At 48.1% G+C, this 22,209-nt stretch overlaps 1 protein-coding gene across 1 annotated transcript in view; it reads right to left on the reverse strand.

Moving 5' to 3' along the window:
- Positions 1–5,467: 5,467 nt before the first annotated feature.
- The window catches only part of LOC144755725 (myosin-6), a 109,119-nt gene continuing 92,377 nt past the window's right edge, over positions 5,468–22,209 (reverse strand). Inside the window, exons 37-39 of the mRNA XM_078644917.1 lie at positions 21,322–21,417; positions 6,388–6,522; positions 5,468–5,619 (exon numbers count right to left, since the gene is read on the reverse strand). Coding sequence (XP_078501043.1) covers positions 5,599–5,619; positions 6,388–6,522; positions 21,322–21,417 — 252 coding nt within the window. The 3' untranslated portion in view covers positions 5,468–5,598. The remainder of the gene's footprint in view (positions 5,620–6,387; positions 6,523–21,321; positions 21,418–22,209) is intronic.

Here is a 22,209-nt window from a genome sequence, read left to right on the forward strand (position 1 = left end):
TAGTTTCTAGGTAGGTCACCTGCTCCAAAGACGCTCTCTGTGTCCAGCCGTCCTCTGAGATCGGCAGCATTTAGGGTATTGGTGTTCATGGTGCCCACACTCAGTGCAGGAGGCATGACGTGTATTCTGACCTTGCTGCAGGTGTTATCACTCCATGACGTGCTTAGTGGGGGTGTCTTCATCTACACTAAGTGAGCATTCGAGGCTGTTATTACTACAGCTGTCTAAGGCATGGAAGGTTGATAGAAATGCGGCTGGTCTTTAATCCTGTGAGCTCTACATCATTGTATGATTTGTATAACTTTAGATGTTTCCACCCTACAATAACATTTGACTGATTAGCTACCCAGAAGAGACATGTTGGGGGAAAAAGTCGAAGAACAAGGCTGAATACCTTTTGAAAAATTACAGGATTTAGAGGCATTTTTTCTTGGAAGGTAAATTTCCTCTTCGGAACCTCTGGATGTTTAGGTAATTGTGTTGTCAAATATAGCATTGGGACCTATTTTCCCCAAACGTTTGTGGGGAGTACTCCTCTGGCCCCTCTGAGTCCTGAAAGTTGGGCTTGGTTGCTTGTCTAGAGGAAAGCTGAAGCTTCTATTATACGTCCCCACTTTCAAAGTCCCCTGCCTTGCTTATGGCTCGGTAATGACAAAGTCCTACTGCAGAGCAATAGCTGCAGATGTGAGAAGAACCAGAGAGGTTTACAAATGTTTAGTTGTTACACAGAGAAGCCGTCTTAAAATGTCTCTGCCGGGACGGAAGTGATGGAGCAAGAGGACAAACAAGCATTTGCAATGCAAATGGTCTCACATTTACTAGAGTTTGAGCTATTGGCATTGTAAATGACAATGCCTTTTATTTACTTGTTGATTTTTAAAACATAAATAAAAAGCATTGTTATTTACAATGCCAATAGCTTAAACTCTCACAAATGCGAGACCTATTGCATTGCAAATGCTTGTTATTTTAGTTGTTAAGTCTTTGAATCATGCTTCCGATAGCAAAACACCATTTTACAATGCACAGAACCTGTTTTGAGCGTGAGGAAAATGTTTTTGACCTGGCAAAGAGGTTTAGCAACACCTTCCAACTTGTAAATGAGACGGCATGAAAGAGGTATTCGCATCCTTTTAGTGAGTCGCAATGTAATGTAATAGTGGTTGGTGACCTCAGGTGTAGTTTCAAAGCACACTCTAACAATACCGCAGGAAAAGAAGAAATCTTTCACTTCAGGCAGCTTAATGTGAACTCTAGCAATGAACACCTATTTATTTTGCATTCAAGCAGCCTTTACATGTGCAGATTAATCAGTTACCCACGTTTACATTTCTTTGAAGCATCCCAGCAGCCTGGCACCCTGGCTGCCCCTCCCCCTGAATCACTGCACAGAGTTTATCCATTTGTATCTCTTCCTTGAGTGACTTTACAACTTATACATTTGCAATTTTTCTGTTTGTATCTCTTCCTTGTGTGACTTTACAACTTGTACATTTGCAATTGTTCTGTTTGTATCTCTTCCTTGTGTGACTTTACAACTTGTACATTTGCAATTGTTCTATTTGTATCTCTTCCTTGTGTGACTTTACAACTTGTACATTTGCAATTGTTCTGTTTGTATCTTTTATGTAACTCATGTAATCCTAAATCCTTATGTATCGCAACTGGTTCTTATGTAAAGCGCTCTGACACCTTCGGGTAATGTTCGCGCTATATAAAATCGCAATAAATAAATAAAAAGAACCCCTCCCTTCTGCTTTCAGCTGAGCCATTTCAACTGCTGAACATTTGTCCTTTAGCACCACGGCTAAAATGAGGGACAAATGCCGTCCGTGGTAACTTCCTTCACGGACAACGGACATGGCAGTAAATCCACGGAGAGTCTGTGAAAATTACGGATGGTTGGTCACCCTACTCCACATTCTTTTCGTGAAGAGCTGGAATGTGAAGGCCAGGAGGCCATAAGGACGCTGTGCCCTTGCTGTGTCGTATCCCTGGTGATGGCCCAATCAACAAACAACAACAAACAAGCTCTTGGCTTGGTAGTTAAACTACGGTGCCTGTCTGGGGACACAATACGTCCTGTCAGCTACATCCTGGGGCCTCAATAGGTCCTGACAGTGTCATCTGGGGGCAAGGTGTGTAGCTTTCCAGGAGGAGTGGTGATGGAAATAAAATAAGTACAACTTTACGAGAGGAGTGCAACTGCTAATCCTGGCAAGCGTGCAGAGCTCTCACGCTGATGTTCACTGCTTTGACAGCAGCATTTCAAGGGACTTGGTACTTGTCCTTATTTTTTATGCCACTTCATTTTGCTGCACCTACTTGGAATCACAATTCGTTTCTACCTGTGACTGTGAATATGCTGTGAAGTTCCTCCTAGTGTCTTACACTACAAAACATTTTCGGGTGAGAGTTCGCTCATCAGGAACATTTATTGTTATTGCTGGATATAGCTCTGTGCCATCTGGAGATCGTTTTAATGCCTTGTTAGCTTATTTGTTTAGTGCTATTCTTGCTTACTATGCATACTATTATTATCATGCCATGAGTACTGTTTGTGATTTCTGCCTATTTCTCTAAACTGTGCTTAATTTTCTGTCTTTTAATTATACTTATACTTAGGCAGTATATGGTGTGTGTTGCACCATATGCAAATGTTAGATTTGTTGCTTGTTGTGAGGGTTAAGTTATGTACCCATATATTACTTACTTTTACTTGAGCTGGGGCAGGTTTATTGCATCCCAATCAATTCTTAAAGTTCCTGGCGATGGGGCAGAGATTATGCAACCCAAACCTTACTTACATTTACGTTGCTGGTGATGGGCATTTGCATTTTGCCCAAACATCACTTGCTTTTACTTGTACTGGGTTCCACCCAGAAATTACTTACTGTTATTGGTGATGAGGCACCTGCGTTGCGCCCAAACCATACTAATTTTTTGCGTGTCTGGGGGCATAGTAAATGCACCCAGACGCTATTTTCTTTCACTGGTGTAGCACATTTGCGTTTCAGCCCAAACAGTTGTTGCATTTACATATTATGGGGCATATCTCATGCACCCAAATGTTGCTTTGTATTGGGGCTGGTTAGTTTCTACCCCAAAAAATACTTACAACTACTTTTAGTTGTTGGTGATGGGGTATTTACTTTACACTCAAACCTTTTCTTTGAGGCACATGTGTTGCACCAGCAGGGACATACGTTTTGCTTGTGCAGGTGTATAGCATCCATTTATGCACATGTATGGCACCCTTGTGTTATGGTGTGGTGATGGGGCATTTGTTTTGCACTCAAACCTTTTCATTGGGGCATATGTGTTTCACCCACATATGTTTTGCACTTTATTATTGGGCAGGTGTATGGCACTCGGGGCACACGCATTGCACCCTAGTGAAAGGGGCATATGTTTTCCACTTTATTATTGGGTAAGTTTATGGGCACTTGTATTACACTCTTGTACTAGACTTCAGAGTTGGGGACTCTAATATGAAGTGTTACTTTTGTTGCTCCTCCATATTTTATTGTCTGCAGAGAGTGTGCGTGTTTCTCCCGAGTGATGTATGTATGTGTTATTCTTAACCTTGTATCATTATTTCTTCTCTGGTCCTTTCACTTTTATGTATTGCTTGATTGAATATGTATTCCCTTGCTTTGTTCTAATTTTTATGGATGTTACCTATTACTATCTTATTTGGATTTATATTTTCTATTTTTTCCATAAAGAAAGGAGGTGTGTGCTATCTTCCTTTCTATACCATGCATTATCCCAGGCCCGGACTGGCCGTTGCGGGCACCGGGCAATCCCCCGGTGCCCTGCATGGGTGGGGGCCGGTATGGGGCCCCTGGGTGCCGTTTTTGTTACAGGGCCGTAATTGCAGCATAGCTGCAAAATCGACCCTGTAACAAAATCGCAACGAGCTCAGCCAGCACCCCCGAACCTCCCCCCTCCTACGGGAGGGGGAGGGGGGCCGGCCGAGCACTTTGCCAGGGCCGGTTTTGATTCCCAGTCCGGCCCTGCATTATCCCCCCATTGCTATGTCCCCTGCTGCTCAGCCACGGTGACTGTGATATCATTAGAATACTGATGTGTGCCTAGTAGAGTGAATGTCCGTTGGAGTGTGTGGGCTGAGCAGCAACAATGCTGCTCTTAATGGGGCTTCCTTATTACCAACTTTTCCTGTAACCTTGATCCTGTTTCACCTAAACTTCTGGCTACCCTGCATCCTCTTTTACCACACCAGGTCGTCAGGAGTTATTGCGCCGAGGCAGAGCCCCCCAAGAACCCTCCGGTTAAGGTCCATTTCTGCCCATTCCTTCTTAGCACTGATGAACTACATAAATAGTTGATCATACACCCTTAGTCTGATCAATGTAGAAGCTCTCTTGGGATCTAGCCAATTACGCTTCTCCTCCTCCCCGGTAGAGGGGTGTGGCGGAGAGAAGAAAGTGGGAATTTGATGGACTGCCCCACATGGAAAGGTGACATCACTTTCGAGATAAAGGACACCTAAGTCCGAAGGACCAGTTATTCCCGGAAAGAAGGTGGTGGTTGCACTGAGAGCACATACAGTTCACTGACACGGCCCGCAGAGGCAATAGCAATGAGGAAAATGTCTTAAGCGCTAGTAACCTCAAAGAACAACTGTGCACAGGCTGAAAAGACATGCACATCGAGAATGTAAAGCCTCCATTAAGAACCCAGTGGTAAGTATAACAAAAGGTGCAGTAGGAAACACCAATATAAGACTTTAAGACCTTTCATACAACAGATCACAACAGGTGACTCAAATAAAGAGGGATAACGTTTTAATGGTGCCCACGGCATGAACTTGCTGGGTTAAAGACAGAACAAACAGTAGAACACCAGAAAGGTTCACCTGAAGAACATCAATCCAATGGTTCTAGCTCAAGCTACACTATTACTTGTTTTCAGAATTATGGCCTCTAAATTCCGGGCATGATCCTTTCTTTACATCAATAACCTGGCCCCAAAAACCTCCTCCAGTATCCATAATGCTCCACCTGCCTCAAGATGTATGAACTTTTTCTGCAAACTTGAAGACAGAAGAAGCACTTGAAGACCCCCACCAGACCCTCCAGTGAGTGCCGGGACTACAGTCCTCAATCCTCAGCATCCATCTCTACCGGAAGTGACATCATTGCGGTCTCCAGCATGATCCCCCAGCAACAGGAGTGAAGCTGTGTGAAGACTACTGAAAGACTATTGCCCTGTTTCTCGGTCTGTTGCTGTACCTGAGGTGCTGCTTAAGGAGGGGAGGTGTATACTGTTTCCTAGCCACTCGCTGTTGCATCCTGGTTATACCTCAATAAGAACTTCGAGTCCACCCTCAACGCAGTGCAGAAACAGTTCGGTGATAGAATACCTTGGTTGTTACCCTCGCCCTGTAGCTGCACCTCCATCATTCTCAAGAGGTAAGAAAAGAAGGCCAGAACAGCTCACGCATTGTGCTACAGAGATTTTTATTTATCAACATATTTCTACAGGATATACAGGACGAGTCAGGCGAACAGAGAAGCCACCTCCATCGCCGAAGGACCCTCGTGGCTCTTTGCTGCAGTGAGGAAGAGGGTGTCACTCTTCATCTTGGAGTTTCTAGAGCGGCAAGAGAGAGACATGGGAAACAATGAGTGTGACACCAAATTAGCTACAAAGAGAGGATCTGGAATATTATGCAGGGCATGTAAGGCTGTGGTATTGTTGGATAGAGGTGGTTCTGGGCTGGTACCTGGCAGCGAGAGGCAGAACATTTTCGGGGACATTTCCCTTTCTCCCCCAGTTTCTCGGACAGAGTATTTGTTAAGGACTGAGATAGTAGTGGGATGTTTGTTCTAATGGTGCTCAGAGTGGGTTATTGGACACTTGCTACACACGAGCACGGAGAATTCTGGGACATAGATTTTCAGCGCAGGTCAAACCACATTCTGAAGTGATAAGCTGTAGTTAAACTGAGAAAACTGGGTCTAATATGCAGCTGTTGGACAGAGGGGAGTCTAGAATAGAATATGACATCATAGAGTAGTGGGTAGACTCAGGAGTGAGATCATTAGTGTGCCCATTAACACAATGCTTCCCTCCACAACATGTCCCATCATTTAATTAACATTTATTTCAGGGTGGGGCAAAGAGGACTCTGCCCAATGAGGTGCTGGAGCAGATGAGGGCTGTGTAACAGCACACAACAGTGTAGTACAGAGGGGATTCTGGGATATTCCACTACCAGAGTAGGAAAGGGAGATTATGGGAAAGGTCTGTGTGGGAGAGGACAGACCAGTGTAGACTACAAAGGATTCTGGGATAGCAATGCCAATGGACAATACTGAAGTAAATAAATTGGCCTCTTGGTAGGGCCCTAGTACCCACCTTTCCTCCAATGTCCCGGCTCTTGGCGCGCAGCTTGTTGACCTGGGATTCAGCAATGTCTGCCCGCTCCTCTGCCTCATCCAGCTCATGCTGCAGCTTGCGGAATTTGGCCAGGTTGACATTGGCTACTTCCTCCTGGGGAGGGAACATCAACATATGGAATGACGTGGACGGAAGAGATAAAGGACATTGCAGAGGACATTGCAGAGGTGCTGGACAGCTGAAATAGGGAGGCACAAGGGAGGGGAGTAGAGAGCTCTGGAGATGGCGGTGGATGTGCGGGGTGAGGGAGGAGCAAACTCACTGAACCAGTGATATGGAAAAGAAACACGGCCATGTGGAGAAGGGACAAGGTAATCAGAATAAGAGGGACTGGTAGGGGGAGTAATGTGATTGGGCACGAGGAAGCAAGGGCAATGGCTTCCCTGGCGGTTTGTTAGGATAGAAAATAACGACAATAAAAAGGGGTCAATGGGTCGCTCAATCAACTGGGCACGGTGCCACTGCACCTGCCGCACCATTGATAGTTATGTGACTGACTGCCAGTGCAGTTGTGTGTGAGCCATGTTGGTGGAGGGACGGGGGCCTCCTGATGTCAGCATGCCCAGCCCTTCTAGCCACCTGTGCTGTACATTTTCCTAGATGTTTGTGAGGGCCCATTAACAAAGGGGCGGGAATGGACATCTTTACACCATGATCTTTGGTGTAATTAGCAAGACTGCAGGCAGAGGACACGTGTCTTCGCCTGCGGGTACGGAGGCCGCAGGACAGCTCAGAGCCTGGCACATGTCTGGTAAATAAGGGGTGCACCTGCTGTAGCAGGTTAGCGGTCCTGCTGTCCGTGAACCACCCAGATGTGTATGCACCACATCTTCAGGCCAGGCATGGGCAGAGGCTTTAAATAAATGGGAGTGGGGTCTCACTCTGACACATACACCTTGTGCGCCGGAGTAGTGTGTTATGGGGACCCAGGGAGTGGGGTCTGCCAGACATGGGACTCTATTAGGGTAAGTCTTGCACACGTCACCACACTCGCAATGAGGATGGGCCAAGCCTCGCACCCTCAAATACTGCAAACCAGCTGGCGGTATTCAATAACCTTGAAGACCTGACCCGACGGTCTCTCGTCTCCACAAGAGAAGCCGTGGTAGCCAGGGAAACACCGAGGCCTTCATGGGGCAAGAGCAACTTACCTGCGGCTGGCGTCCCCCTCCCTACCGCCCAAGTGGAGGTGGAGCACCATGGCTGCACCGCTCTATGCGCCTACAAGGGCAAACACTGCAGTGAGTAACGGGCCGATCTGCGCCCCTCCCATCTCGCAAGGTCACATGTGCTCTTAAGCTGTTTCTAGGCCTTGGAGAGGCCCATGCAAGGCCCGGCCGATCCCAAGTGACCCACACGCCGGCTCAGTTATCCAACAGTGGACTAACTGCACAAACAAGCAGTGGAACCTACAAGGAGCCAAGTAGAAAGCAAAATATATATATATTAATAATGGGGAGAGGGGTTGGCCTAACGGCTAAGGCGCTCGACCTTGGACCTGGGGATCTGGGTTCGAGTCTCGGTAACGACGCCAAAAACCTCCTGTGATTCTGGGCAAATCACTTAATCTCCCCATGCCTAAAAAAAATGAAAGTGTGTCCTCATGTAACGTAACTGGTGCTCTGATACCTGATTCGGTTCGGGTCTAGTTCGCGCTATATAAAACTCTGCTAAATAAAAAATAAATTGAGAACTAAACTGCTATCACAGAGGGAAGGCAAATAATCCAGAAGGGACCAGAACATTCCCATGGGCGGTGATAACAAAAGCACCAAGGGCCCATTAACTGCACTTTAGACCCCAAGTTGCAGAATCAATACCTGCAAACCCTCCATTTGGCCACAGGACCTGTCTAGAATGGCAGATGACATCGAGCTTCAGCAGCCACACCTCATGCAACATGCGCTCACGGGGGTGCTGCCACCGTTTTGCGAACTGGAGGACCCAGCAACCACATCCCCATGATGGAAAATATGGATCTGGCTACTTGAGAACTACTTCATTGCCACGAGGGAGACAGATGGTGCTGTCAAGAAGTCACTACTTCTCCACCATGCTGGAGTAAAAATGTACAACTATTCAAATACCTGCCAGACACAGGGTTAAACCCAGACTATAATGCAGCAGTAAAAGCACTCAATGCTCACTTTGATCCTCAGTTGAACCCAGACTTTGAAAGGTTCAAATTACACCAGGCCATTCAACGGGAAGGGAAATCCATTGAAACCTTCTATGTGAGACTACGCAAGCTGGCAAGCACCTGCAAAGCAGACGGCCAACTCAAAGAAATCCGGGCTCAACTCTTACAAGGATGGAGAATTTAAACACTGCGAAGCCTAATCCTACACCAACCAAACATCAGCCTCAATGATGTACGGATCCTAGTGCGGTCGCACAACCGGTGGCCCCGAAGAACACCCAATCAGTGAGTGCCCGGAACAAGGCCTCACCTGCTTCAATTGCGGAATCCATTACCATTTTGCATCAGTGTGCAGGAAGAACTCAAAAGCAAGGGCCCTAGAGACATCAGATAACCGTCAAAGATGGTGCACCAGCTATCTCTCACAAACTTGGCATGTCAAAATGACATGAGAGCCCCAGCAAAACAAAGCCACCTACTAGAAGGCTCCTCTCCAGAACAGGACGAGTAAGAAAAAGAAGAAATGTCCCTCACCTCATTCACGAGGGAATTAATATGCTACAGAAGGCAACAACCCAGTGCATAGTTCAAGCAGTCGCGGCTGGTGCGGGTAAGCATGGTAGGCCTGCAGGACGGGTTTGGTGGGGGAGTCGACAGACAACAGAATCCTTTTTTTTTTACCTGCTCCATCGTCTGTCGACTTAAGCACCTCCCATCCTGCCCCGCCCCCACCGTGCTTACTTGCACACCCACCGCTTCGTCCAAGGAGTAGGTTTGGAGGTCAAAGCAATCATTGACACCGGAGCATCAGTTAACGTAATGGGGGTACAACAGTACAACCGATTGTGGCCCAAGCTGCAGTTAGGACCATCTCACACCAACATGTTTACATATGGGAACCAGACACCCCTGCCCCTCCGCATAGGGATGTCGGTGTCAGAGGGCCACGAGGTAACGACGACATTTCACATCATTGACTGGCAGCCACACAGCAGAGGGTCTCGGCCTCGTGTCCTTTGCCAAGAGAGTGAGATCGCACCAAATTGATGATCTGCTAGATCTTTTTCCCAAACTGTTCCACGGCCTCGGTTGCCTTAAGTATCCCCCAGTGAGACTGCATATCGACTCCTCAGTCACAACAGTGGCACCCCAACACAGCTGCATCCCTTTCCACTTACGCTTGTTGGTGGAGAATGACCACAAGAGACTTGAAGAACAAGGCATGATAGAGAAAGTTTTGGGACACACCCCCTGGCTCGCCACAATGGCGATTGGAGAAAAACCCAAGCAACCCGGGAAAATCCGCCTATGTATTGACATGCGACTCCCCAGCCATGCCATCAAAAGGAAGCGACACATCACCCCCACAATGGACGAGACTGTAGCGGACATCAACGTTTTCCACTGGTTTTCAAAGTTGGACCTCAACGCCGGGTACCACCAGCTGCTACTGGCAGAAGAGAGCTAGTACATCACCACCTTCAGCACACACCTGGGCTTACGCTGGTATAAGCACCTGAATTTCTGCAGCTCATCGGTCGCTGGAGTATTTCAGAAGGCAATCCGCAAGACTCTGTTCGGTTTACCCGGCGTCTTGAATATCAATGATGATATACTGATCCACTTGCCGAAGGTTGCCTCACACCACAAACAACTTAAGGCCACCCTCAAATGCCTCAAAGACCACGGTGTGACACCGCATGGGGGTGATGCTTCTTTCAGCCGTCCATTGAGTTCTTTGGATACGTCTTTAACCAAGATGGGATACAAGTCGACCCCTGCAAATCTCAAACAATTAAGCGTGCACCAGCACCCACCTCCGTCCTGGAAATAAGGTGTTTCCTAGGAATGGCCACCTATTGTGGGAGATTTATTCTTGATCTGGTGACCCTTGCTGAACCCCTGAGGCCCCTCACGAAGACAGATGCGAAGTGGAAATGGGGCCATTGAGAAGAAGCGGTTTTCCAGGATATCAGAGATGCCCTTCTTGACAACACCACACATGTATATTTCGACCTTGAGAAATGCAACTTGCTGTTGATCGATGCCTGTCCTGTTGGAGCTAGCATTCCATAGTAAAGGGTTAATGCCAAGCGAGAGGCCTAGCGATCATGTGGATCTGTGGGCACTTCCACCAGTCCTTAAGTGGCCAGCAATTCAAAGTTTTAATGGACCATCGGCCTTTCACCCCACTGTTCCGAGGGTCGGCACCTCACCCACCCTGCGAATTGAGAAGTGGGCCATCCAACTACAACACTACAGGATGGAGGTGGTCTATCGTCCCGGGTCGAAGAGCCCCGCAGACTTTCTTTCTCGCCATCCAGTGGCTTCCAACACCCAAGACGGCCACGGCGAAGTCGAAGACTATGTCAGCCTGGTTTTTGATGCTGCCTGCCCTCTAGTGTTATGGCTAGGGGACATCAAGGAAGCTGCTGAAACAGATCCCATCATCACTCGAGTACGAACAGCCGTTCTAAGTGGCATGTGGTGAGACTTCCTTTGGGACAACAATGACTGGCCAAGCGAAGAGAAAGAGAGTCTGTTGAAGATGTGAAGAGTGTGAGTTCAGCACCACCTAAGACAGAATCCTCCTGCGCGGATCTCGCCTCGTGATCCTAAAGGCATTGAGATACCAGGTCACGATGCTAGTGCATTAAGGACACTTGGGCACCACAAAAATGAAGGCACAAATTGATGAGAACGTATGGTTCCTCAGGCCTGGAGAAATTGCCTTTTTTTTTAAATCCCCTGAATGCCAGCTAACAGGCGTATCGGAGAGGCCAGCACAGGTGAACGCAGAAGAGTCATGCACGAATCTGTGGTCCAAGCTAAGTATGAATTTCGGGAGATTCGCATATGGGCAGGCGTTAGACTTGGCCCTTTTTGCAGGGTCATCCCAGAACTTTTTGCCTTCCTCCTAGTATTTGTTCTTGACCTGGTGTTGTTGGTTTTAGGACTCTGGGCACTTTATCACTGCTGTCCAGTGTTAAAGTGCATGTGCTCTCTGTGGTAAACTTGGTAAGATCGGTCTACCCATCTTTGGCATATTTAATTTACCTATCAGTCCCTTGTAAAGTGGTATCTCATATACCCGGGCCAGTAAATTAAATGCTACTGGTGGACTTGCAGGCCTGCTTGCGCCACCCACCAAAGTAGCCTTTCAAACCTGCCTCAGGCCTCTGCCATTGCACAGCCTGCGCGCGCAGTTTACTGCTGCTGTGACTTGGCACATAAAGTGGTTGCCACGTCTGTGACTCCCCTTTTACTACATATCAGTCTCCCCTAAGGTAGGCCCTAGCTAGCCCTATTGGCAGGGTGCGGTGTAGGTAAAAGGTAGGACATGTGTCTTAACTGTGTGGCATGGCCTGGTAGTGACAAACAGCCTATTTAGTTTCTCACTGCTGTGAGGCTGCCATCTCATAGGGTTGCATTGTGGATTCCCTGGTATGTGTTTCAGTGGTAATTCCTGATATGAGAGGGGTGGCGTGATCAAGTTTGGTATGTTTGAAATAGTGGTACTAAATTATGTGTAATGATTTATTATCACTATTTTAGAAATGCCACTTTTAGAAGTGGGCATTTCTGTGTGCAATGTCTCTGTGCCTGCCTGTAGTGTATTGCATGTCTGACTCTGGATAACGGGCTGGGGAGGTGCAGTGGCTCCAGAGGGGCTGGGTGAGTCAGTGCTGGGCTGATTAGGCCTGATCTGCATTCAGAGTAGTGGGGGGAGTAGCACCTGAACCTGAATAGGACTGTGCCTGCCTTACACAATGCTGGCTCCTCCCCCCTCGGATGTGTCTGGGGCCAGAGCCTACAATAACAATGAAGGTGTTGTGCAAGTGAAAAGATGTATGTAAGTACCCCCAGAACTGGTTTGGACTGGGCACAGAGCCATGTGCCAGGGGGGAGAACAAAGACACTTACGATATAAGTATTGGGGCTGTGACCCCATGAAAGGTGTGCTGGACTGGAGCTTGCTTGGAACTTGAGCCAGAAGGACTGGCATTCTGGCAGAAGGAACCGCCACTTGGACTGGCCTAGTATGCTGATCTGGAGCCTGCTCGGCTCCCAGGAGGACTGCAGCTTTGCTGAAGGTCCCTGATGTGCTGGGCTGCCTGTCCCCTACGCCCTGGGAGCATTCCAAAGTCAGCTCATGGTGAAGTGCTGCTTAATTCAGGGCTGGTCAAGTTGTTCCCTTGGAAGCGCTTCGCTCTAGTTATTGGAACCAGAGGTGAGGGCTCATTCCGCGATGAGTTGCTTTTGGAACGCTTCGGCTACTCCCTGTTGATGAATGTGGTTCGGGCGGTGCGAGCATTGTGGTTTTGCCTGCCATCCCCCGTATAGTGGGTGTGGAGCGCTGGGGATTTAAAAGGCTTTGCCCAGCAACCTGACTGAAGCTGGGAACAGGAGCTGTGGCTCGCTGCAACCCAGCAGGAAGCCCCGGCCGCAGACGGAAGCCACGCAGGACAGTCGGGCCGCCTGGCCAAGCCAGGTTGTGGGCAGGGCCAGCGGGACAGTATATCAGGAGGGCAACTGCAAGAGAACAGAGTTGTCGCTTGGTGCTTACTGGGCAGGAGAGGGCCGAACTGAGAACTTCTTGTGGCTGGCCAACCACTCAGCCCTCGCAGAGGTGAGTCGGGGTGCCACTGCGACTGCGTCACCACTTTTTGTTTTCGTGGGCAGCCGCCGAGTGCGGTTCTAGTCTCTGTGGGGTGAGGGCATTGCCCATTTTGAGCCGGTGCAGCGGTAGGCAAGCAAGGTGCTAGCTTCACCCCCCCAGTTAATGTCCGAGATCAGGGGAGGTCTCCCATTGGTGAACCTGCTGGGGCCCACAGTTGTCCCCACCGATAGGGGACTGACGAAATTGTGTCGACCTCCACACCGCATGTCTGTGGGGCTGCCAGAGGCCATTTGCCAGGTGGAAGGGTACGGAGTGTGGTCTCTCCCCCTTTGCCTTTGGGGGCATTACTTTATTTTCAAGTGTGGGGTACAAGGAGTGCAGAAGCGCGGCCCTAAGTGGATAGTGTGCCTCACCCGCCTTGACTAAGGCTACCATAGGTGTTGTCTTGCCTTATAGTAACAGGGTACCATCCATTAAGTCGGGAATTGGCCTGTAAGTGTAGAGATGGTGTTATGCCTATGGAGGGCATGATGTGATTATAACATGTGCACACTAATAATGTTTGCTATGTGCCCTGCTGATGGTGTCTATACATAATGTTTTTTTACGCTGTCGTGGTAATGTGTGCACCCTATGTGCCAGTATGTTTATGCCTAAGAGGGGCCCGATTTGTTATGGAATGTGCGCTGCTGCAGATGTTTAGGCATGAAGTGTTGTGCTAAGTGCAGTCCTAGCGAGTAGTTACTGATTATCCTTATTGTAATGTGTTTTTAGAGTGGCTCAATAGGCCAATGTGATTTGTGTAATATGTAATGTTATGGCAGGGGCCCAATTGGCCCTGTGGTGTATATACTCCCTGTAAAATCATACCAAGGGCCAGGTGTATATTTGATTACATTCTAATGTGTTTTATGGATAATACAAAGGCTATTCTTTTATATAACCTTGTGTGGAGTTTCTTTTGTGGTGTGCCTAGTTTTTCGCTGATGCCTGAGTGTGTTGTGCAAACTCTTTACATATTGCCTCTGGGATAAGCCTGACTGCTCTGCCAAGCTACCAAGGGGGTGAGCAGGGGTTATCCTTGGTGTGTAACTCTCTTGCCCTGACTAGAGTGGTGGTTTCTGCCTGGCTTAGGCGCATGTCCTTTTCAACCAGAAATCCCATTTCTAACAGAAGGCCACCCTGGTTCAGGTGTACGCCTATGCAAAATATCCTGTTGTGGAGGTAATCGACTCTCCAGCTTTCGTACACGTCGCTCTGTCTTCGAGAAAACATTTGCCATATTTGGCCTACCCACAGAGATCAAGAGTGATAACAGACCGCCATTCCATGTTGCGGAATTTGAGGAATACCTCTACCAACTTGGAATACATCACCATTGCATCACGCCCCAATGGCTACAAGCTAACAGAGAAGTGGAAAGGTTCATGCGTATATTGAACAAATCACTTTGCATAACAATACATTAGCAAACGCACCCTGAACGCCATCTACAATCATTTCTGAGTGGATATCAGAGTACTCCTCACTGCACAACCCAACACGCACCCTGGATCTCGTCAAGACACCATTACCATGTGTCCTGGATGGACGCCACCACCTCACGACATTCCAGGAACTCAAACACGTCACAAGCAATGCAAAGCCCTCGCCAGCCAGAACAGACAGGCAAATGCACGCTCCCTTTTACCCGACCGAAAGCCTGGGTTGAAGTTTAGGACGCCATTGAGCCAGGAGTTTGGACCTTTGTCAGGAGCGATGGGACCATGGTGATGGCCAGAAAGGGACAAGAATTAGTATCAGGAAATATCTCATGGTTCAAAAGGATTGAAACCTCATCCACAACAATCTCCTGAACATCACCATTGAGAAAACGCTGACTGGCCTGAATATGGAGAAGATGACACAGTAGGAAGTGGCCCAAGGATCAGGGCCCAGTGTGTCACCAAGAGAGCCTGCACAAGGACATGCACATAGGCTCTTTTGCCTGTGATCCATCTGCTCGTAGTCAATCCTATCCAAGTAACTTTCGACCCAATTCTCAGCCCAGCCAGCGGCTCAAGGACTTTGAACGCCTAGTAAAATGAACTTTGTTTTTCAAGACCAAGTTGGGGAGGGATGTAGCAGGTAAGCGGTTCTGCTCTCCGTGAACCACCCTGAAGTGTATGCACCACATCCTCTGGCCAGGCGTGGCCAAAGGCTTTAAATAAATAGGAGTGGACTCACTCTGACCTGTACACCTTGTGTGCCGGAGTAGTGTGTTCTGGGGACCCAGAGAGTGGGGCCTGCCAGACATGGTACTTTGCTAGGACAGACCCTGCACACTTCACCACACCTGCCACCCCTCCGGGCCTTCCCCCCAGTACACATTTTGTACAGGGGCTAATGGATGTGTGTTTTCAAACTGTGATCCCTCTGTGCATTTTGCTCAAAGCACGCATTTTGCCCGTGCTCACATGTAGCATGGTGTCCTCATATAGCATATAGGTCAGATCACTCAATCAATAAACGCCAGAGTAGAAAAAACGTGAAAAATACCTGTGCAGAAGAAACAGTAAGACTCTCAAAGGCACCATTAACATATATTTACTGTATAACTGATTGCACGCACCTCTGCATGTGCCAAAAGATTTAAAAATAATATCAGGGTCTCTGTTTCTCCTGCCTTCTGTCTGCACTGGTGCGGTCAAAGGCCGTGGCGTTCCGGGCAGCACTCCATGCAAATCCATGAAGCTAAAATTGGTGTAATTGTCAAACTGTAATATGTTTACTGTAAATATAACTTAGCTACACTCTGTGCAGTGTTACCATAGGACACATGCATGGAACTTGATGTATAAGTGGATTTTCCTGAAATCAAATCAGCACATTTGCAGGTTTTCAGCTATTGAGATAGAAAGTGGCTCAGTAAACCTTTTGGACCATCAGTTGAGACTGTTCTTCATCGCTGTCTCATCTCCCTCAGGGATCACCTGGAGGTTGACTGCGGTGATTCCCAGGAGCTGCTTTACTTTCACAGCTCCTAAAACGTCACTGACAGCAGAGTGCACATTTCTATAGCCAGAGGAGAGGTATACCCCATCCAAACACTCTGACTTTGCTAGCGCCTACGTCCACCTGAACAGCACCCCTCGCACTTCCCAGGCCATTGAAGTGGCACTGTCCCCTCATCTAACGACCAGGGATGCTGTTAGTACAGGGCCCTCGACCACCCTAGCTCAGCACTTTGCTGGTCACTGATAGAAGTCCGGCCTAGTTTGTCTCATGGAAGCCCTATCAGGAGGCTGATCACACTTTAGATGTAATATTTTTATGTAATATTTGACCCTCCTGGGGCTTTTGTGCCTTGGCCTTCCACTGGTGTGCTCAGACCATTATTCTAACATTGCTTTTGATAATGCTTTTTGTAAACTTCCTAGGTGCAAATGCATGAAAGTCAGTCTGGAACCATTTGGCTTTCCAGTTGGGGACTGTTGGGTGTGGTTTTTTTTGCAGGGTCATCCCTGAACTTTTTGCCTTCCTCCTGTATTTTGTCTGACCTGTTATTGTTGGTTTTATAACTCTGGGCAATTTTTCACTGCTGATCAGTGCTAAAGTGCATATGCTCTCCCTATTGTAAATTGATGTATGGATTAGTGATTCCATGATTGGCTGGTTTGGTTTACTTGTCAGACCCTAGTACAGTGCACTGAGAGTGCCCAGGGCTTGTAAATCAAATGCTGCTCGGGGGCTTGTAGCACTGGTTGTGCCACCCACAGACGCAGCCTATAAAATTGTGTCTAAGGTCTGCCATCGCAGAGCCTGTGCGCAGTCTGGTACTGCCATGTTGACTGGGTAGTGCAGCCACTTGCCAGTCCCTAAACCTTCACTTTTCTGCACATTAGTCAGCACTATGGAAGGCCCAAGGGCAGGGTGCATTGTATGTAAAAGGTAGGACATGCCCTGGGGTGTGCGGCATGTCCTAATAGTGAATTACAGCAATTTTCGTTTTTCACTATTGCAAGGCTACCTGTTCTCCATAGGTCAGAATGGGCAGTTTGATTATTACATCTTTTAATCCTAACTGACTCAGGGAACTAGGTAGAAATTCGAGTTTAGTATGCCTGAACTCAGAATGATAAAGTACATCTTTTAGTGAAGTTGATTTTTAACATTCTGTGTTTGAAAATACCTATTTTAGAAAGTAGGTATTTTCTTGTTTAACCATCCAAGCCTGCCTCTGCTAGGCTGTGTATTCCTTGTCTGAGGTTTGAGTGACAGGGGCTGGGGGATTCCAGGAGACGGGGTGAGTCAGCACAGGGCTGAATAGAGCTATCAGCATGTAGATGGGTGGGAGGAGTTGCACCTTGGACCTGAATAGGGCTGTTCCTGCTTTCCACAATGCTGGCTCCAACGTCTGTTGTCCATGGCCCACACTGTCAAAAGAAAGAAGGAGTCTTGTCGACAAGGTGCTCCAGGACAGCACAGAACTGGTTTGGACTAGGCCCAGACACTCTCTGCCTGAAGAGACAAAGGAGTTGCTAGTATAAATATTGGGACCCAGACCCAAGAACTTTAGATCACTTTTGGGAAACAAGAAGAAACCTTTGCTGAGGAGAGGAACCAGAGGAACTGAGGAAGAGGCTATCCCTAAGCTGAGTGCTGTCTGGGGGATTGGCCTGCAGGGGTTGCCGGACTGCCAAAGAAAGGAGAAAGGACTTTGTGCTACTTTCATTCAACTTGTGAAGGATCTCCAAGGGCTTGAGATAGAGCTTGCCTCCTGCTGAAGTCTCAGGGACAACAGACTTCACCCACCAGCTCCTCAAGAGTTCTTTGGTAGTGCCTGCAGTTGTGTTGGGCTTTCTGAGGGACTGCATGTCACAAGGCGCTGGAAGCGTGACTCACAAAGAAGAAGCGTGTCGCCACCGCAGCCGCTGTCTTCGCATCACTGAAGAAGGGTGTCGCCATTGTCGCTTCGCCTCGCAGAAGCGCCTCGCATCCCCGGAGAAGAGTGTTGCCGTCGCATCAGATGCCCTCGCATCACCGGGAAGTGTGTCGCCTCCGCAGCCGCTGTCGTCGCATCACTGAAAAAGGGTGTCGCCACTGCAGCTGTCGCATTGCATCGCCGAAGTGTCTCGCATCACCGGAGAAGAGTGTCACCATCGCATCAGACGCCGTCGCATCACCGGAGAAGCGTGTCGCAGGGTCTTTTGCAGCTCAGAAGAATCGTTGAGTCGCCGCATGGCCGTCGGGCGTGCACTCATTGTGTCGCATCAAGGAGAAGACGCTTGTTTTGTTTTATTGCACTGGATCTTCATCGTATCACGGCGCTGCTGATCGCATCACCACGGAAGCGCAGTAAGAAACCGACACATCACCTCCCCATGCTGAGAAGAACCGACGCATCCCCTACGCATCAGTAGGGCCCCGAAGCATCACCGTTCTGGCGTGTAAGGAACCAACGCATCACCTTCCCTGCAACACTTTCGGTCTATAGCGTTACGCATCCAAAGGTACATTGAACTTAAAGTGTTGCATTTACCATCTAAAGAGAACTAAGCTAATGCTACCATTTTTAAAGTACAGTATTGTGGATTTTTGTTGTTTGTGGTCTTGTGATAAGTCTATATAAATATACCTATTTTTATACTACAACTTGTGTGGTGTTCATCTGTAGTGTTGTCACTATGTTACTGTATGTGTTCACAAATGCTTTACACACTACCTCTAAGATAAGCCTGTCTGCTTGTGCCAAGCTACCAAGGGGGTGGCAGGGGTTATTTTAGGAGTGTACCCCCTTACCCTGACTAGACGCAAGGGTCCCTATTTGGTTAAAGGTACCTAGCTCTGCCAACTAGAGACCCCCAAATCTAACAGGGACCGTCCCAGATTTTGTCAATATCAGCGATCCTTCAAAAGCCTGTCCGGCATTCTGCTTTTTGATATTTTGGGCCGTAGTGCACTTGGCCGTGTTCAAATGAACGCCCAGGAAAGTTTGTGTCAGATCTGTCCCCTGGTTCTACTTTGTTTAGCACTCCATAAACCCTCAGGTAAATGGAGTGAGTGTGAGCGGTGTGCTACTTATACATCACTGTCGTAGCATGTTATCGTTGTTGATTGAAAAGCTATAACTGGACTCTGGGCTCAATCCCCAATACATACTTTTGCAAATACGTTCTCTGTGTTGCTCATCTCATAAACAGGAGTCACTTGAAATCTTCATCAAGCAAAGTAGTCCTTGTTCTCCTGTACAGCGATGACAGGCCTTCACCCTCTCCACCTCTGTCTGTTGGCTCTAGAATGTGACATCCCGTGGCAGTTGCAGGACCCCATACTTCTGTTTCTGCTCCTCTTGGGATCTCACACTCTGCTCTATTGTAGCTCAGGATCAGGGCTAGCGATGGAGTGTATGGCAGCTTCTGTCCACCTAAGCAACGAATAGCAAACACATGGCAATGCTTACACGAGCTCCCTGCGGGATACCACTCATGCTCGCTTCTGCGCTTTCGAGGCCACACGGGGGCTCTTTTCTTGCATTGCGCATCACTCAGTCCCTTCTGCTCATGTACCCGCGTCACTCGGGCACGATGTAGTGAGTATCATTTATCATGCTACAAAAAGCCTTCCGTTGGTCTCTATCAAACTCTGGTACGATATCACTCCCCTCTCACCAGGGCCAGTTCGGCTCTGCGACTCTTTGCAGGTAGCTAGGTGAATGCTCGGAGAGTTTTCTGACCTGATGCGGCCTCTTGAGTTTGGGAGTGTCTTTTCCTGGTGTTGTTTGGATGCCTTCTCACAGCGACGTGCTCACAGCACCGAACGGATTCACAGCACTTGACCTTATCGACCATGCCTTTTGCTAGATTCAGTGTGTAATCCTGGAATGAAGAGACCTTTCCTGGCTGATCGGTTTTAGGCACGGAGTATAAACCACCATTTCATTCTGAGCTGACTTGCGGCCTCCTCCTTGCCTCCTGGTCTCTCTATTATGACCTTGAAGCTCCTGGCTCGCAAAGGTCCAGTCTTTGTCGCAGCCATTTACACGTAAGAGAAAGAGACAACTACTCATGAGTTTGAGGCGATTTAAAAACAACTTTGTCTTATAGCTTAGGGTGCAAGTAGAAATTCCGCACACCCTATGCCTACTGTAGCCTTAAAATAGGACACTACTAAATCAGCTATACAACCATATCTAGTTTTAAGTGCAACCAAATGTGCTAAAAAACTTAGAGCCTGAGGTAAGAAACTGTGCTGTGCATTAGCGCAAGTTTTCTAACTGCGTTTTAAACTGACCTTATGACTTAAAAAACAAGAGGGATGGAACGGGGGTGACATTAGGGTTTAATAAAACACGGATCGAGGGCATAGTCTGTGATCTGCATCCGGGACATTTTGCATTTTACCTCAAAAAGGAAAAATCTGCATAAAAAAAGCCTTTGTGGAGGAAGGGGCTTACTGACTCTGAGATTCCTATGTCAGCTAGGCTGCTAGCTAAGGATTTCCTGTGGCAAAAACTCAACATGAGGCAATGGGACTGCGTGTGTGGTGGATGCGGCACATTTGTTCGTTTTCAGCTGATGTCCCACATGACGAGTCACCTGGGAAGTACCGAGGTGCCCCATATTCCTGCACTCAGGATTATTGTGCGTGCAAACACTGGGCCTGGTTTTATCAAGTGTGGAAACTTGCCCAGTAACCAGCAAGGTTTTCATGAACAGTCGCCACTGGCTCAAAGCAGGTGAAAATTGTCCATGCAAAGGTCCCAAAATTGGGAAAAACCTCTGGTGTTTGACATGGTAATTCAGGGTTCCACGTTATTCTGCAGCCCAGGGCCAGATCTTGGTGTAGAAACGCAGTTTAGGAATCGTTAATTCCAGCTCAGCTCGTAAAGGAGATCCTTGTCTAGTCTTTGTGCTGAAAGAAACATCAGGTCTAGCATTGGAGGCAGGAAAAACAGGAAAGTGAGGGTGGAATAGCTTTGTAAAACAAATGTGAGATAAGACTGAAAAATTGTTCAGAGTGCAGAAAGAGGAAGGAAGAAGGACAAAAGGAGAGGTAGGTTTGCCACCATCTGCATGCCCTCTTTTAATCAGATATGAAAGATGCGTCACTTACCACCTTCTCTGCCTACCCTTGTGGAACAGTCACTTACCGCCTCCTCTGCCTGTCTCTTGTAGGCCTTGACTTTCAGCTGCAGTTTGTCCACAAGGTCCTGCAGGCGGGTCAGGTTCTTGCGGTCTTCCTCTGTCTGAGAAGAACAGGAAAGGCGGGCTGTCACTGCTGCGGCGGGAACATTCAAGAAGCACATGTTCTTGTCCACATTTCATCCCACCCATGTCTGGTCATTCCGCACCCACGTATTTGAGCTGGAGGAGCAGAGAAGTCCAGGCAGTAGCTATGTGCTGCCTTGTTAGAACTGTCGGACAAGCAGATGAGTGGCTGGCTTGGTTCCTATAAGCCATACTTGTGGACTCCCTGACTTCAGCTTCTGCTATGAATGTGTTGTTATTTAAAGGCTTGGAATACTTCCCTGTATGTCAGGCTTCCTTCGAGGCCTTGCTCCATAGCAGCCGCTGCGGTGGACCCACACCCAGCAACTACAAGGCAGCATCAGCTAAGCCCAGGAAGCCACCTTCGAACAGAGTTGAACAAAGCTGAGCCCTCTTATATCTCTCCGTCCTCTAGGACCAAACCCTGCTTAACTCCGTTCTTCAGCCAAGGCTTAAAATCCCAAGTACACTCCAGAAGAAGAGGTGCAGTGGCACCATGGATGAGCAGTCAGCTTCCTGCCAACACCGCTGACCCCACAACCAGGAACTTAGCCCCAGCAAGGGTGCCCCAGTCACACCTATGGGGCTATCTTCGAATGTGGTCAGACAAAACCAGATTGCCTCTGGCTGCAAGCCCTTTTGGGTCGTGGATGATCCCACCCCCTCAAACGAGTCATATCCTAAGCAGTATGAGCAGCCATTTCATGGTGCAGTCATCTCCCCAGCTAACAATGGGGGTCCACTGCTGAGCACACAGGCACCACCAGTGT

This window comes from Lissotriton helveticus, chromosome 5_1 (genome assembly GCF_964261635.1).
Source record: "Lissotriton helveticus chromosome 5_1, aLisHel1.1, whole genome shotgun sequence".
In the NCBI taxonomy this organism is placed as follows: Eukaryota; Metazoa; Chordata; class Amphibia; order Caudata; family Salamandridae; genus Lissotriton; species Lissotriton helveticus.